Source organism: Loxodonta africana, chromosome 3, assembly GCF_030014295.1.
Source record: "Loxodonta africana isolate mLoxAfr1 chromosome 3, mLoxAfr1.hap2, whole genome shotgun sequence".
Lineage (NCBI taxonomy): Eukaryota > Metazoa > Chordata > Mammalia > Proboscidea > Elephantidae > Loxodonta > Loxodonta africana.
Window position 1 is genome coordinate 61,531,835 of NC_087344.1, and position 16,563 is coordinate 61,548,397.

The following is a 16,563-nucleotide window of genomic DNA, read 5'->3' on the forward strand; positions in this document are numbered from 1 at the left end:
AGAAACATCAGAAGCAATGGCTCCAGCCTTTAAAATCCCAGAGGTTGAGGCCATACCTTTTGAGACTGAGGCAGTTCAGCTTTCTGTGTTCCTTGTCTCTTCAGCTTCTGCTTCCTGGTTCCTTGGCCTCTCAGCCCTCAGGCCTCATGCTCGAATCTGCCCTGCTGGGGCAAGTGTTCCAAAGCTCTGTACTCCACCGGTAAGTCCCCGGAGGCACCCCATTCCACCAGAAAGCCTCCTGTGTACAGGCACTCAGCTCTCTCGCTCCATGGGTAGGCTCCAGTGCTGCCTGGTGCTGGTCTCCTGGTTTTGCTGCAGCCGGTCCTCTGCTGCCATTTCTCACCAGCATCACCTTCTCCAGTGTTAACAATTCTCCTCGCTTCCCTCTGAGTCCTCTATCCATTCACAGTTTCAAAACCGCTTCCACATTTTAGGTATCTGTTAGAGCAGCACCCCACTCTCGGTACCAAAATCTTAGTCATCTAGTGCTGCATAACAGAAGAACCACAAGTGGATGGCTTTAACAAACAGAAGTTTATTCTCTCACAGTCTAGTAGACTACAAGCTCAAATTCAGGGCATGAGCTCCAGGGGAAGGCTTTCTCTGTTAGCTCTGAGGAAGGCCCTTGTTATCAATCTTCCCCTGGACTAGAAGCTTCTCTGCGCAGGAACCCTGGGTGCAAAGGATGTGCTCTGCTCCCGGTGCTTCTTTCTTGGTCGTGTAAGTTTCCCAAGTCTCTGCTCACTTCCCTTTCCTTTTATCTCTTGTGAGATAAAAGGTGGTACAGGCCATACCCGAGGAAAACTCCCTTTACATTGCATCAGGGATGTGACCTGAGCAAGGGTGTTACATCCCACCCGAATCCTCTTCAACACAATCCAATCTTGCCTCATTAATCATATGCAGAGATTAGGATTTACAACATACGGGAAAATTATATCAATCACAAAATGAAGGACAACCACACAATACTGGGAATCATGGCCTAACCAAGTTGACACATATTTTGGGGGGACACAATTCAATCCATGACATGAGACTTTGTCTCAGGTACTTTGGACATGTTATCAAAAGGGATCAGTCCCTGGAGAAGGACATAATGCTTGGTAAGGTAGAGGGTCAGAGAAAAAGAGGAAGACCCTCGACGAAATGGATTGACACAGTGGCTGCAACAATGTGCTCAAATATAGCAACCATTGTGAGGATGGCACAGGAATGGGCAGCATTTCATTCTGTTGTACATAGGGTCGCTATGAGACAGAAATCAACTCAATGGCACCTAACAACAATAAGCTTCGAGAAAATAAATTTCTGTTTGTTAAAGCTACCCACTTGTGGCATTTATGTTATAGCAGCACTAGATAACTGAGACACTCCCCAAAGGGGCAGGAAGGCCCCACTGGCCAGGAAGAAGGTTACCCTCCAACAAAATGCAGGGTCATGTGATACCTGAGACTGGCTTGCCATGCAGGCCTCTCTGCCCCTGGACCCCAGGGGCAGATACTCTTACAGCATCTAGCAGTCGCCTGCCAGGGTCTTGCCATGCGGGGGTCCCTAGGGAACTCTTCCTATGGCATTCCTGCCCAGAGTTCAGTCAATGCATTAGAGTTGCTGGCACGCCCAGACTTGCAGCATCATCCTGGGCAGCCGAGCCATGCCCCACCACCTACTGGCATCGCCCAGATGCTGCACAGCTCCTTAGCTCTGCCATGTCCCAAATAGATTCAAATCTTCCCCCACAGCTGTGCTCCCTGGGATCATCCCTGACTCCCCTCACCCTTCTAAATCTCTCTGCTCTGCTTCTTCTTGCCATCTCATCAGCGCCACCCTCCTCCTGGGCATCATGTCATCTTCTGCCCAGATCACTATAACTGCCATCCAAGTGGGGTCTCAGCCTTAAGCCTTGCCCCCTTTACTCAGCAGTCTTCTGACTCCTTCAGTACCTCAGTGTGCCCATCGGTAAAACGGAATAGCCCATGGCCTGTGTCAAAGATGTTCATGAAAATGCTTTGAAAGCTGCAAATGTTACACAAATTGGAAGTGATGTTTTTAGAATAAGCAGTGAGGGGGTTGTGCCCTGAGATTTTGGGGGACCTGACCAAAGCCCAGGTCTAAATATAAGGTAGGACATGCACGTACTGAGTCTGGGTTTTTACTGAGCAGGAAGTGTAAAGTGAAGAGAGTGTTGTCATCTTTCAAACCACCCCCTTGGGAGCTAAGCTCATGTTCCCTTGAGGCTGCCATTGCCTTCCTGGGAGGGAATGTCAAAGACTGTGTGCGGCAAAGACTTTGGAAAACAGTAAGAGCTCCAACTTGTTGGACTTATTATGTGCCAGGCAGTGTTAAGTGCTCTGCCTTTATTAATCATCTACTCCTTGTAACTCTGGGGGAAAGAGTATTATTCTCATTTTATTGATGAGGAACTTGAGGCTCAGAGAATGGAAGTCACTTGTCCAAGTCATACTGGAATAGCTGGTGGAGTCAAGATGAGGACCCAGGCTTGACTAACTCCACAGCCTGCAGAAGTACCTCCTGGACAACAGCCTCCGTTCTTTGCAGGTGGACCTAACTTTCCTAAATGGTCAGTTCTATGGCTCCAAATCTAAGGAGCAGGAGTGCGGTCCCTCTAGATATTAACAGTTGAGTTAAAAATAAAATGTGGTGGGAATCCCACAAAAGCAGAAAGATTTTAATGGTCTGGATTATGAAGGAGCCTGAAAAGAGAAGGCCTAGCCCTGGAAGTGGAGGATCTGGCTTCCAAAGCAGATTTTTTTTTTTAAAGGATGGATGGCTTTTGGTAAACTACGAAGCCTGAGGCAAGTGAATCTGCTGTTATATCTTGTATCTTTGTATCTTTGGAGCCTTTGCAAGATGAGCAAGCAGAGTCTGAGGTGAGACCAGAAGGAGAAATTGGCCAGAAATTGCTCAGTGATGAAGGCCATGACCTTTCCTGAGCTGTGTCACGGACAAGGTGTGGAATATCTTAGGGGCACCTTGTGCTTGAAGGCAGGGGCATGAAGCATGAAGGAAATGGACTCTGGAGGGCCAATGGGCAATAGAAAGCTGTTGGAGAATTCTCTTTGTGGGAGAGGCTAGGGATAACCCCTACTTTACCTGGCTTCCAGAACTTCTTCACAGTCATCCAGTCCTTCTTGCTATCCTCTGAGGCTGCCCTGCCCTCTGAGTCCTCGTGGTCTGTGGGCTCACCCACCCACTGCAGGCCATAGTCATTGAGGAACCGCTGGGGGAAAAAAAGGTGGAGATGCTGGGAGCACTGTCAACTCAGCCCCTTCCCAGGGAAAATGCAGCATCAGCCCAGTGCCTAGCCTCGGTCTTCAGCTTCCAGAGCCAACTGGACAAAGGGGATGGGCTGGGGGATCAGCCACTTCCTGGCTATGTGACCTCAGAAAGCCACTTCACCTCCTAGAGCCTCAGACTCCTCCTCTATAAAATGGAGATGAAGTACCTGCCTCTCAAAGGCTCTGAAGACGACTCAGATGATTCATGTCAAGTACTTAGCTGGGTGCTTGGCACAAGCAAGAACTCCGTCAAGTTAGCCATTATGGCTGTGGGGAACCGTGTGAGGCTAGGCCTTAATGGGACTGGCCTGAGTGTGAGGAGGCAAGGACGCCCCGCCCTGCAGGAACTGAGAGGACATGGCCACCACACGCCAGCCCCACTAGGGCTTGGCCTCATATCCTCTATGCTACAGGAAAACAAGTTGTATACACTTCCTGTTGCTGCTTCTTTACCTCCCTTTCTTTCCAACCTGACCTCCATCTCCACAATTCACTAAAACTACTCATGCCATGGCCACCAACAACCTCCACGTTGTCAAACACAGCACATTTCTGGCTTCATCTCTTTCAACGCGTGCCTGGTTTTCCTCCTACTTCATGGGCTATACCTTTTGAATTTGCTTTGCTGGTTTCCCATCTATTTGCTGGTACCCAACATCTATGTTGGAGGGCCCAGGGCTGAGCCCTCTTCTTCTCTCTATACTCTCTCCTTTGTGGTTCTAATCAGTCCCAAATATATATATGGATGGTACCCAAATTTATATCTAGTGCAGATCTTACTTCTGAGCCCCAGACTCAAATTCCCAACCATCTACACTTGGATGTCTAATAACCAAACCTGCTGCCATTGAGTCGATTTGAACTCACAGCGACCATATAGGACAGAGTAGAACTGCCCCATAGGGTTTCCAAGGAGCACCTGGTGGATTCAAACTGCCGACCTCTTGGTTAGCAGCCATAGCTCTTAACCATGACACCACCAGGGTTTCCAGACGTCTAACATGCATCTCAAAATTTATTCATCCAAAACAGTCATGACCTTCTGCCCTTACTGCCCAAGCTGCCTCCCCTCCAGGTTTTTCTGTCTCAGTCAAGGATACCTCCATTCATGACCTATTTCTCTCTCTAACACACTATCCCTGACAACCTGCAAGGCCTCTGGGCACCAGCTCCAAAGCAAACATGAATCCATCCACTCTGTCCATCTCCTCTGCTACCATCCTAGTTCAAGCCACTGTTGTCTCTCTCCAGGACAGTTGTAACAGCTGCTTCTACCTGCTTCCCTCTTCCACTTGTGCACCCCTGCCAACCTGTTCTCTGCACAGCAGGGTGATCTTTTTGTCACATTGCTCCTCTACCTAAAACCCTCCTATAATTTCCCGTTCTTGGAACAGAATCCAACCTTCACCATGAGAGAGCCCCATGTGATTTGCCCTGTCGGGCTCTTGAGCCTCTTCTCCTTCTCCCTCTTGTTCACCACAACCAGGGACCACAAGCCAAGTTTATGTGACAAGTGGTAGGGCCTTTGTACGGGTTCGGCCTAGATTCTTTTCCCCTAGTCTACAAGGCCAGCCCCTCCTCTAGAAGTTTCTATGCATTCCCTGTTTAATTATCTCATGGCACTCTGTAATTGTGTGTTTTTCTGTCTACTTGTTTACGTCTCTTTCCCCCTCCACACGGTAGACCCCATGAGGACAGGGCCATGTCTGTCCTGGTCACACTGTATCCCAGTATCTGCCAGGGTGCCTGATACACAGTAGGTACCTTGTGTGAGTGTGTTAAATTAATGAAGCAATAATTGTATGGATCCCTGAACATGTAAGCCAACCATAACCTGTGCCCGAGGCTCTGGGGCACAGCTCTCACCCCCCTTCAGCAGCAGTGCAGAGAAGGTCCATGGGCTGCAGGGGCTTCCAGCAGGCAGTGCAGGGAGCAGCTGGGTTTCCCCACAGCCCAGGTGTGAACAGGCCTCTTGTGGGAAGGGCTTGCAGCTGCAGCTGAGGCTTGGGGGTTTGCTTCTTTGGCCTTACGTAAGATTGGGGCTTTAGAAACCAACTCTGCATGGAGAGGGAAAGAGGAGAGACCCCAGGCAAAACTTCCAGCAGGGCCAGAGAAAGTGTGCCTGGGACCTTTCCTTGTGCCTGGTGTCTCTCTAGTTCAATTCCTGCCTCACCCCTCCCCATGCCCCATGCCCTCCCAGGACAGCTCCTCCCTCCTCTAATTCCCGACCCCAGCGCTGCCGTGACACCAAGCTGGCACTCAGTGCTAAGTTATGATGTTCCCTTTCCCTGCCTCTCTCTCCCATCAGACTCAAAGGTGGAGCTTGGGTCTGAATAATGTGCATTTCCCCAGCTCCTGGCACAGACCTGGGCATCAGTCACTGCTGTGTGAGTGATGAGTCAGTGAGTGGTGGCCAGAGTAACTGAATCACTGGGTGAGAAGTCATGTTCTGAGGTAGGGAACGGCCTTGGCCACTTCAGCAAACATGTATGCCTGGCACTGTGCTAGGTCCTGGGCGTACAGCAATGAACACAAGGGATGTGGTCCCTCTCATGGAGTTCACAGTATGGCAGGGAAGAGAAATGAAGCACTAAGAAAGCACATGACAGAGGGAGGGCCTCCTGGGGAAGTGACCTTGATTTGAGACTAAGAGTGAGTGAAAACTGACCAGGGAAGGTGAGAAAAAACATTTCGGGTGGAAGGAATGGCATGGGCCAAGGTCTGGAGGTAGGAAAGAGCCCCAAGTAGTCAAAGAATCAGAGGAAGGGCCCCATGGCTGGAAGGAAATGTGAAGGAGAGAGTGGTTCAAGACGAGACCGAAGCAGTAGACAGGGGCTAGCCCACAGGAACTGTGGTAAAGACTCTGGCATTTAGCTCAAGAGCAGTGGGAAGCCATGAGGTCTACTGAACAGGGGAGTGATGTGTCCAGGCTCCACAAGGCGGGTGTGCCTTGGCATTGGACATCTCCTTGGCTCTTTAAACTCTAGGTTAGTCTTTAAACTCTATGTTAAACATGGGCTAGGACCCTGGTTGGAATGGAGGGGCTCAGGGAAATGGGCTCTAACCTAGTACCTAAAGGGCACACACTGAAAGCCAGGGACTGGGGCCCTGCCTCTCACCTCCATCTCGCTGACCTGCTGTTGTAGCTGCATGCACATGGTCTCCAGCTCCTCCTGCCGCTGCAGGGCCGCCTCACCTTCGGGGAAAGATGGGGACAGGGTTCAGCTGCCCAGTTCAGAGGCTGCAGGCCACCTCTGGAGAAGCTGCCCTCTGAGAACACTAAACCAACAAAACCACACCAGTTGCTGTCAAGTCGATTCCAATTCATGGCAACCCTACAGGACAGAGTAAAATTGCCCCATATGGTTTCCAAAGAGCACCTGGTGGATTTTAACTGCTGACCTCTTGATTAGCAGCTGTAGCTCTTAACCACTGTGCTGTTGTTGTTGCTGTTAGGTGCCATCGAATCGGTTCTGACTCATAGCGACTCTATGCACAACAGAACGAGACACTGCCTGGTCCTGCGCCATCCTTACAATTGTTGCAGCCACCATGTCAGCCCACTTCGTTGAGGGTCTTCCTCTTTTCCGCTGACCCTGTACTTTGCCAAGCATGATGTCCTTCTCCAGGGACTGATCCTTTCTGACAACATGTCCAAAGTATGTAAGATGCAGTCTTGCCATTCTTGCTTCTAAGGAGCATTCTGGTTGTACTTCTTCCAAGACAGATTTGTTTGTTCTTTTGGCAGTCCGTGGTATATTCAATATTTTTCACCAGCACCACAATTCAAAGGCGTCAATTCTTCTTCGGTCTTCCTTATCCATCATCCAGCTTTCACATGCATATGATGCAATTGAAAATACCATGGCTTGGGTCAGGCACACCTTAGTCTTCAAGGTGACATTTTTGCTTTTCATCACTCCCCTGTTCAGTAGACCTCATGGCTTCCCACTGCTCTTGAGCTAAATGCCAGAGTCTTTACCACAGTTCCTGTGGGCTAGCCCCTGTCTACTGCTTCGGTCTCATCTTGAACCACTCTCTCCTTCACACTTCCTTCCAGCTATGGGGCCCTTCCTCTGATTCTTTGACTACTTGGGGCTCTTTCCTACCTCCAGACCTTGGCCCATGCCATTCCTTCCACCTGAAATGTGACAGGCCCTCGGGAGACCAGTACCCCCAAGCCCCCAGGTTAGAGGTTGCTGAGGGTGGAACTGAGTCTCCTTTACCCTTCAGACAGTGTACCCGGTGCTTGGGCTGAGCTCTCTCTGCCTTCAGGGGCTCAGTCCCACATAAGAGGGTGCAAAGCAACTCAAGCACTGTCCTGGCTGTGTCCCTGCCCCTCTGGGCTCAGCTGTCCAGACCCACTACAGGAGTCAGCTGGATGTTCTTGGACCCCTGACGCACAGAAGTCACTGCCAAGCTCTCAGGAGCCACCAGCCCAGGGAAGTGCCTGACCCAGGGGGCCACTCAGATCAACAGAGGTCAGGCTGTGCCCACTGAGAGGGCCTTTTACCTCGGTTTTGCTGAAGGTTCTGCACCAAGTCCTCCAGGGCCAATATCTTCTTATCCTGCAGTAGCAAGGTACAGGGTCAGCATAAGCCCTGTGACTCCCAGAGCCCAAGGAAGTAGGGAATGGGGGATCCCCAGCTCCTCCAGAGGGGAAGGCCCAGAATTTTTGCCTATGTGGGGATGCTGGGGAGCTTAAAGCCCCTACTCCCCTACCCTTTGGCACAGTCGTTGCTCCTATACCTCACGTAACCCTGGTGATTCCTAGTGAAGTGGGGAGAAGGTGTGAAGCATACCCCAGGTATCGCAACCAGTGTCTGGGGGTGTAGTGCTCAGTGGCCTATTGCTGCTACCCAGTCCAAGGACCTCTGGGCCCTCATCAGTTGTGCAGAAGGTCCCTAGTCTCTCTATCCAGGATCACAAGGACCTTGATCAGTCCCAGGCCCAGACCTGACCCTCCGCTGGGCAGCTCAGTCAGGGAGGTGGTCCCAGGACTCATGTTCTGGCTTTCTCACTGGTCTCTCTGGCTGCCCCATCCTGGGACCCTCCACCCTGCAGACTGGCCCCTGGGCCTTCCTGCCTGGTATCCCACCTTGGACAGCATCTCGACAGACTGGGCCTTCACCTGCCGCTCCAGATCCTGCAACTTCCTTGCCATGGAGGACATCGTGTCCAAGTCATGGAGTACAGCGCCTGCCAACCAGACAAGTCCTTTGGAGCTCAGGCCAAGAGCTGACGCTTGGGCGGCGGGGGTGGGATCCCCAGGAGCCAAAATAAAAGTAATGATAGCAGCTAACACTTAGGCACTTATGAACTGTTCTAAACCCTTTACATAGATCAATTTGTGTAATCCTTACAATGTGCCTACGAGGTAAACGAACTGTTATCATATCCTTAGGAAAATGATACACAGAGAGACTAAGTCATTTGTCAGGGTCACACAGCTGGTAAGTGGTGTAACGTATGAGTCACAACATCTTGAAGCATTCTTGTCAGAAAGTTTACCTTCCATCCAGTCAAGCCTCTAAATCTAACCTCCAGATTATGGTGGACAGAGGAACACATTAACAACGCTGCAGGCAAACAACCAGACAGATTCATAATGTAGGACATTCTGCAAGACAACTGGCCTGGACTCTTCAAAGAAGTCACTGTCATTTTGGTAAGAAGGCAGAGAGACTGTTCTAAAGTAACAAACTACAGAGACAAAACAATCAAACACAGTGCATGAAGCGCAACTGGATCCTAGATCGGGGGAAAATAGCTTTAAGGGAGATTTTGGTCAGACACAAAAGGACAAATATGATATGGCCCCACTTAGATGAAATATCTAGAATGGGCAAATGCAGAGAGACGAAAGTTTATTAGTGGTCACCATGGGCTGGGGGAGAAGGGAATGGGTGTGACTGCTGAAGGGTACTGAGTTTGTTTTGGGGTGACATAAAACTTTTGGAAGTGGAATAGTGGTGACAGTAGCATAGCATGATGAATGTAATTAATGTCCCTGAATTCTATGCTTAGAAATGGTTAAAATAGCCAAAAAAAAGAGAGAGAGATTTTGGGACACTGGGAAAATTTGAATGTGGGATGTTAAACCGGAGCCAAACCCACTGCCGTCAAGTTAATTCCAACCCATAGCAACCCCAAGGGACAGAGTAAAACTGCCCCATAAGGTTTCCAAGGAGCAGCTGGTGGATTACAACTGCCAACCTTTTGGTTAGCAGCCATAGCTCTTAACCACTGTGCCACCAGGGCTCCTGTAGTACATTAGACAGTATTACAAACTATTCGTGTTCTTCGGCGTGTGACAATGGTACTGTGGTTATGCATTTCCTTATTCTTAGGATACGCACATCGACATATTTAGAGGTGAAATGTCATAGCTGCCATTTATTTCTAAATGGTTCATCCAAAATATACATTAACATTCATAGATCTGCACACATGGCTATCTATTGTTGAACCTAGATGGAGGCCACATGGGTGATGGTATACTATCACGTCCACTTTTTTGTATGCTGAGAATTTTCTAAAATAAAATGTTTAGGAAAAGAAAAAACAAGAGAGGCACAGGGAAAAAGCCCTCTTCTTCCCCTGGATGCTGCCCTTTCTACCTGTGCAGCAAGAATTGCAGCCATCACCACACAACCATGAGGGGCAGACACATTGAAGTTGTCTCCAGAGAAAGGTGGAAAACCCTGAACTTTTTATTTTTTTCATTAATAATTTCTTTTTGTTGCTATTGTTCTTGAGACTATATACAGCAAAAACATGCACCAATTCAAGTCTCTACATGCACAATTCAGTGGCACTGGTCACATTCTTGGAGTTGTGCAACCATTCTCATCCTCCTTTTCTGAGTTGTTCCTCCCCCATTAACATGAACTCACTGCCCCCTAAGGTTCCTATGTAATCTTTCGAGCTGCTGTTGTCAGTTTGATCCCATACAGATAGTTCTTAAAAGAGCACAATGCTCAAGGCAGACATTCTTTACTAGTTAAGCTGAACTATCATTTGGTTTTAAGACTGCAGGCAGTATTGTTGGTTTAAGGTTCAAAAATTACCTCAGGGCAACAGTTTCAGGGATTCATCCAGCCCCCATGGTCCAGAAAGTCTGGATTCCATGAGAATTTGAAATTCTCTTCTACGTTTTGACCCATTTGATTAGGACTCTTCTATTGAATTTTTGAAAAAATGTTCAGTAATGGGAATTCCATAGAATCCTAATCAAAAGGGGAAAAATGCAGAAGAGAATTTCAAATTCTCATGGACTCCAGACTTCCTGGAACCATGGAGGGTGTATGAATCCCTGAAACAATTGCCCTGAGATAATCTTTAAACCTTAAACCAAAACAATAATAATAAAAAACCTATCTATATGGGATCAATCTGACCACAGCAATGCAAAAGATCAGACAGGAGCCTTAGCTAGCAGTAACTTTATGTTAATGAAGGAAGAACAACTCAGAAAAGGAGGGTGAATGTCACTGCTGAATTGGTACATGTTTTGCTGTGTATATTCTCAACAACAAAATAAGATCAGTTAGTTTAAAAAAAGGCAATTTGAATCCACCAGGCGCTCCCTGGAAACTCTATGGGACAATTAGTCTTAAAAAAAAATGTTCAGTAATGGTAGCCCGGCACCATCCAATGAGAACATTAACTTTTTATTTTTCTTTCCTTTCATAGATTCTTTTTTTTTTAAATTGTTTACAAATCAAGTCAGTCTCTCATACAAAAAGTTATACACACCTTGCTATGTACGCCTAGCTGCTCTCCTCCTAATGAGACAGCACATTCCTCCTCTCCATCCTGTATTCCCCAAGTCCATTCAACCAGCTCCTGTCCCCCTCTTCCTTCTCATCTTGCCTCCAGACAGCAGTTGCCCACACAGTCTTAAGTGTCTACCTGAGCCAAGAAGCTCATTCCTCACCAGCATCATTGTCTATCTTTTAGTCCAGTCCAATACCTGTCAGTGGAGTTGGTTTCAGGAATGGTTCCAATCTTGGGCTAAAAAAGGGCCCAAGGACCATGACCATCAGGGTCCCTCCAGTCTCAGTCAGAACATTAAGCCTGGTCTTTTTACGAGAATTTGAGGTCTACATCCCACTGTTCTCCTGCTCCATCAGGGATTCCCTGTTGTGTTCCATGTCAGGACAGTGATCGTGGTAGCTGGGCACCATCTAGTTCTTCCGGTCTCAGGCTGATGGCCCTTTCTAACTCTTGGGCTCATCTTTACCATATATCTTTGGTGTTGTTCATTCTCCTTTGTTCCAGATAGTTTGAGACCAGAACATTAACTCTTGATGATGTCTCTGAGTTGCTGAATTAACAGCTCTGGAGCTGCCTCCTTAGGACTCTTGGTAGGTGGGATAATAAATCTGCCTTAAGTCCCATGTTAGTTGAGAAAAGGTTTTCTCTGACTTGTATTCAAAAACTTCCTGACTGATATAGCCAGAGATATACACATTTGGGAGCTGTCAGCACTTAGAGCACGGATGAGCTCACTGAGGTGAAGAGTAGAGAGAAGAGAATCCAGGCAGGAGAACGACCACACTGGAAAGCTGGGAGGAAGAAGGATCTAGAAGAGAGGGCCAAGAGAAAAGAGCCTGGGAGGTAGGAGGACAACCCGGTGAGTTGCATCATGGCAGCCCAGAGACAAGGGTGTTCTGAGAAGGAGGGACAGTGAACTGTGTTGAGTGCAGCTGAGCAGAAAAGCAAGAAAGGGAGGACAAGTCCTTACTTGTGACCTTGGTGGGAGCAGTTACTGAATGGCAGGGATAGACACCCGCTGTGTAGGATGGGAGTGAATGAGAGGGGAGAAGTGGAGAGAGGACATAGACAGCTCTTTTAAGCAGAAGAGCTGGTTGTTGTGGTTACTATTGAAAGGATCCCCAGCTGGGGTGTAGGAGATTCTGGCTTTGTGACTAAATGGCTGTGGGACCCTGGGCCAGGCCCTTCCCATCTCTGGGGCTCAATTCCCCCACCTGTAAAATGGAGGGGGTGTTTGGTCGAGGATTATCGCTGACCTGATAGGTAGCCATCACTCTGAGCACCCTCTGTGTAACAGGTACTGGCTAGGGGTCTCTGTCCAGCAGCATTTCACCAAGTCCTCGCCTCAACACACTGAGCTAGGTGTTCCCATCCCCATTTCACAGAGGTGGAAATGGAGACAGACACCCAAGATATCACAGCTAGTGGAAAATTTTACCCTCATCCTCAGCTCCTCCAGACTCCCAGCTCAGACTTTGATCCTGCCCAGCACTCCACACAGCTCATCCTGGCCTGCACAGGTTGCCCCTTCTTCCCAGGCCTGCTAAATCCTACCTCCTCTGGAAAGCCACCTGGTCAGCTGCATCCCACTTCAGGCACCTTCATGATCTCTGCATCACCAGAGTCCACTGGGGATGGTGGGGGCCAGGTTAGGTGGGCTATGCAGGAAATAGATGGCCAGAGGCTGAGCTCCACCTCAGCCCCTTCATCCTCCTCCAATCCTGAATCCTGAACCCACTGACATCACATGTGATGGTAACTCCAGCCCGGTCCACTCCAGAGGCTCCAGCCACAGCCTGGGGCTTGGCCAGACCTGCTGAGCCAAGGTTGGGGGACTACGTGGGTTTATGCCAAACCAGGCTCTGAACAGGCCTGGGGTACAGGCACATGGACACAAGTCAGCCAGGAGTAGGAGGCAAAGAATAGAAGGTGTCCTCCCTCTCTGGGCCTCGCCGTCCCCTCCTCTGGGGCCCCCTCCTGCTACCAAAGACTCAGACACCTTCTGGCATCTGCTCTCACCTTGCCAACCCACAGGGGCGCCTATTCTTCCGTAGCAGGAAGGGACCAAGAGCCTTTCTTCTGAGCCATGTCTGTCATCCAGCACATCTGTCTCATCTTCTGCAGAAAGGGATGCCCGGGTCACTGCTCTGGGGCCGAGGCCTGTTCTCTGTCCCCAAGGGTTTGAGGACAGAAGAATTGCGAGGTCAAGGAGCAAGGATACAACCAGAATGAGCCACCTCTGGGAGGCTCCTGGGGGGAATCAAGTGGCCATCCAGCACCCTGGGGACAGGAATGGGTTGGGATCCAAAGGCCTGAGCCTACAAGGGTCAGGGCAGTGATGTGAGGACAGGGCTTCAGGCAGGAAGGGCTGTAGCGAGCTAAAGGAGGCTGTGGGGAGAAGGAGGGCTGGGGAATCTCAGCCCCCACATGGTTTCTAGGCCCCCAACGGCCAACCACGTGGTGAGTTGAGGGCCTTGAATGTTTAACAGCAACATCTCTGCTAAGGGTGTGTAGCTTCCCAATCTGAAAGCTGCCAGGAGGGAAGCCTCATCCTCAGGGAGTGGTTGGGGGAGCTGTAGATAACACTGCAGTCAGGCCAGCACTCTGGCTCACACGAGTGTTCATCATGTGCCTTCCCTCCATCTTCCCAACCCCATGGAGGACCAGGCAGACAGGAGAAAAGGACACGAGGGCAGAGCCCACACTTACCATCTCCATAGATTTTTATTCCTCGTTTCCTGGGAACCCGGGCAGGAAGGAGAAGGAGGAAATGCAAGTTAGGGCCACCTGGGTTGCTGGTCTGCAGAATAAGGGCTGCAGCTGCCCCCTTCTCCCCCACTACCTCCCCACCAAGGCTAAACTGGATGAGCACATCCACCCCCAATCCCAACCCCAGCATGAGGAGAACCAAGGGACAGGTTTTAGGGTGTCCAACTCCTTCCAAAAGAGAAGGATGGGACAGAACTGAAGGTCAGTCTCAGGTGGGAAGCCTAGAAGACTTCCTAAGCTCAGGAGCCACCTCAGCTCGGCTGTGAAACAGCCATGGGACCCCTATCACTTAGCCTCTCTGTGTCTCCTTGGCTTCAGAATGACTCAAAGTGGTGTCTGGAAGAGCAAGAAGGAAAGAGAAGCAAAAAATGCTTCGAAACAATGAAAGTGCTAGACTAAAAAAGATGAAACCTATTGCTGACAAGTTGATTCCAACTCATAGTGATCCTATAGGACAGAGTAGAACTGCCCCATAGAGTTTTCAAGGAGCACCTGGTGGATTCGAACTGTTGACCTTTGGGTTAGCAGCCATAGCGCTTAACCACTACACCACCAGGGTTTCCAGTAAGGTGTACTTTTTACTGAGAGCCCAGCACAGGGCCAGGCCTGAAATAGGTTCACCATCAGTGCTTGCAGAGTTAATAAATGAACAGATGATGAGTAGATGGATGGTGAACCATTCCTACAGGGCCCAGATGTCACTAGAGAGCACAATCCAGTTTATGGTTAGAACCAAAGTAGAGCTTCCCAAAAGAAGAAAAAAGAATAAGATCAGGTATCAGGGAAAGTCACTCTTCTTTGTTTCCCCCAAGACACCAGGAGTCATTCTACTCTGGCCACACGAGGTTGAGAGGACAGGGGGATGGACATGAAGCCCCCATAATGCCTGGCCTTACCCTGGATTCACAGGCTCCGACGGCAAGGGCACTCTCCGGGTCTTTCCAAGAGAAGCCAAAGGTGAACTCATAGTTCTACTTCTAGCTTCTAGCCATCAGGAACTCCCTGAGAAAAAGAAGGAAGGAATTCAGTCCTTAGGGACAGAGGGAGCCCAGATGGACCCAGAAGCCAGCCTGAAGTTTTGTCTTCTCTGGCTACTTCTCCCAGGAGGGAGCACTGTCCACTGAACAGTACCCCCACCTCTTCCTGATGCCCAACAGAAGTTTCTGCAGGAAGCTTGGCTGTAGCCATACCTTGAATCCCTGTGCTGATGTCTGTGTCTTAGGCAATTCAGCTCTCTGCTCTGACTCTGGAAGCCTTTGGCCTGGTGGTTCTTGGAAAAGGGTGGGGTGGGATGCAGAGCTGAGCTAGAATCTTGGGACTTCCCTGATCTTAGGGCCGGGCACAAGACTACCCAGGAGGCCTGGGGCTTCAGTCAACATAAAGCCCAGGTCTCTCTGCCCCTCCTGCCAGAACCCAGGTACCACATCCAACATCTCACAGAGCCAGAAGGGCCACCCAAAGGCAGGACTCAATGAAGATAGAGTCCACATGGTACAGAGGGGTGAGCCCTCAGGCCTTGGACGGACTCTGCCACCTACTAGTGTAACCCACACCTCAATTTCCTTTGGTATAAAATGGGGATAGTAATAGCTTGGCTGCTAACTGAAAGGTCAGTGGTTCAAACCCACCAGCCACTCCACAGGAGAAAAGACCTGGTGATATGCTCCCGTGAAGATTATAGCATAGGAAGCCCTGTGGGGCAGTTCTACTCTGTCACATAGGGTTGCTACGAGCTGGAATTGACTTGGTGGCACACAACAGTCATACCAACCATGTGGGGCTTTTGAAGGATTCGAAGAGATAATATATGTAAAGCACCTAGCACGGTGCCAGGCTCGAAAGAAGCACTTAAATACGTGAGTTGTGGCTATTGCGGTTTTTGTTGTTATTGGCACATAGAAGGCACTCAAATGTTAGTCTCCCTTCCTTCCTTCTTCCTTCTGGCAAGATGAATGCACATCAGGGACATAACTACAGGCTACTACTCAATTCGGTGAAGAGAGGATATTATGTGGCTAACATCTAGTTCCCTATGTGGCGCAAATGGTTTGTGGTAAACTGCTAACCTAAAGACTGACAATTCGAACCTACCCAGTAGTACCATGGAAAAAAGTCCTGGTGATCTGTTTCTGTAAAGATTATAGCCAAGAAAACCCTAATGAGCAGTTCTACTCTTTAACACATGGGGTCTCCAGGTATCGGAATCGAAAACAACAGGTTAATATCTAGGAATCCCAGAACCAACAGGTCTCCATTAGTGCCTGAACCAAATCTTTGTAGGACAAATCCAACGAAGTCCCCCTTTAGAAATCTGTGGCACTGGTCTCCAGACTGCCCCTGAAGCTGCCCTGCAAGGGAACCCGCACTGTTTGCAGGCAGCCTCCCTTGCCTTCTTTCTGGAGACTGGGGCTTACACATCCCCTCCTTCTCCATGGGAGCCCTCTTCCAAAGACCAGGCCCAGAGTTTTACCATTTCCACCATCCAGCCTCCCAAATCTGCCCCACTCTGCCCCGGCCCCTGCTCCTGTCTTGTCTGGACATCCACGTGGCTTGTGTGGCCAAGTGTGGTAACCCCTCATGCATTTTCCATACCCTGCCAGACGGGTCTTCTTAAAACACAAAGCTGACAGGTCACTTCCCTGATAAAAGCTTCCCAGGGCTCCTTCTCATCCACAGAAAATAATTCATAATTCCTGATCTGGTCTCAGCCTATGTC

The 16,563-nt window shown here is 49.4% G+C and overlaps 1 protein-coding gene across 12 annotated transcripts in view; it reads right to left on the reverse strand.

Annotated features, from left to right (window-relative positions):
• Positions 1 to 16,563, reverse strand: part of UBXN11 (UBX domain protein 11) — a 38,704-nt gene that overhangs the window by 10,569 nt on the left and 11,572 nt on the right. For 6 of the 12 annotated variants that reach the window (XM_064281513.1, XM_064281511.1, XM_064281514.1 and 3 more), the window contains exons 2-8: positions 14,744 to 14,849; positions 13,788 to 13,816; positions 13,098 to 13,196; positions 8,398 to 8,498; positions 7,813 to 7,867; positions 6,419 to 6,495; positions 3,115 to 3,241 (exon numbers count right to left, since the gene is read on the reverse strand). In XM_064281513.1, the coding sequence (XP_064137583.1) occupies positions 3,115 to 3,241; positions 6,419 to 6,495; positions 7,813 to 7,867; positions 8,398 to 8,498; positions 13,098 to 13,196; positions 13,788 to 13,816; positions 14,744 to 14,814 (559 nt within the window). In that variant the 5' untranslated portion in view covers positions 14,815 to 14,849. Of the gene's footprint in view, positions 1 to 3,114; positions 3,242 to 6,418; positions 6,496 to 6,835; positions 6,855 to 7,812; positions 7,868 to 8,397; positions 8,499 to 12,632; positions 12,737 to 13,097; positions 13,246 to 13,787; positions 13,817 to 14,743; positions 14,850 to 16,563 lie in introns of those variants that run through there. The other 6 variants (XM_064281515.1, XM_064281516.1, XM_064281517.1 and 3 more) reach the window with 6 other exon arrangements.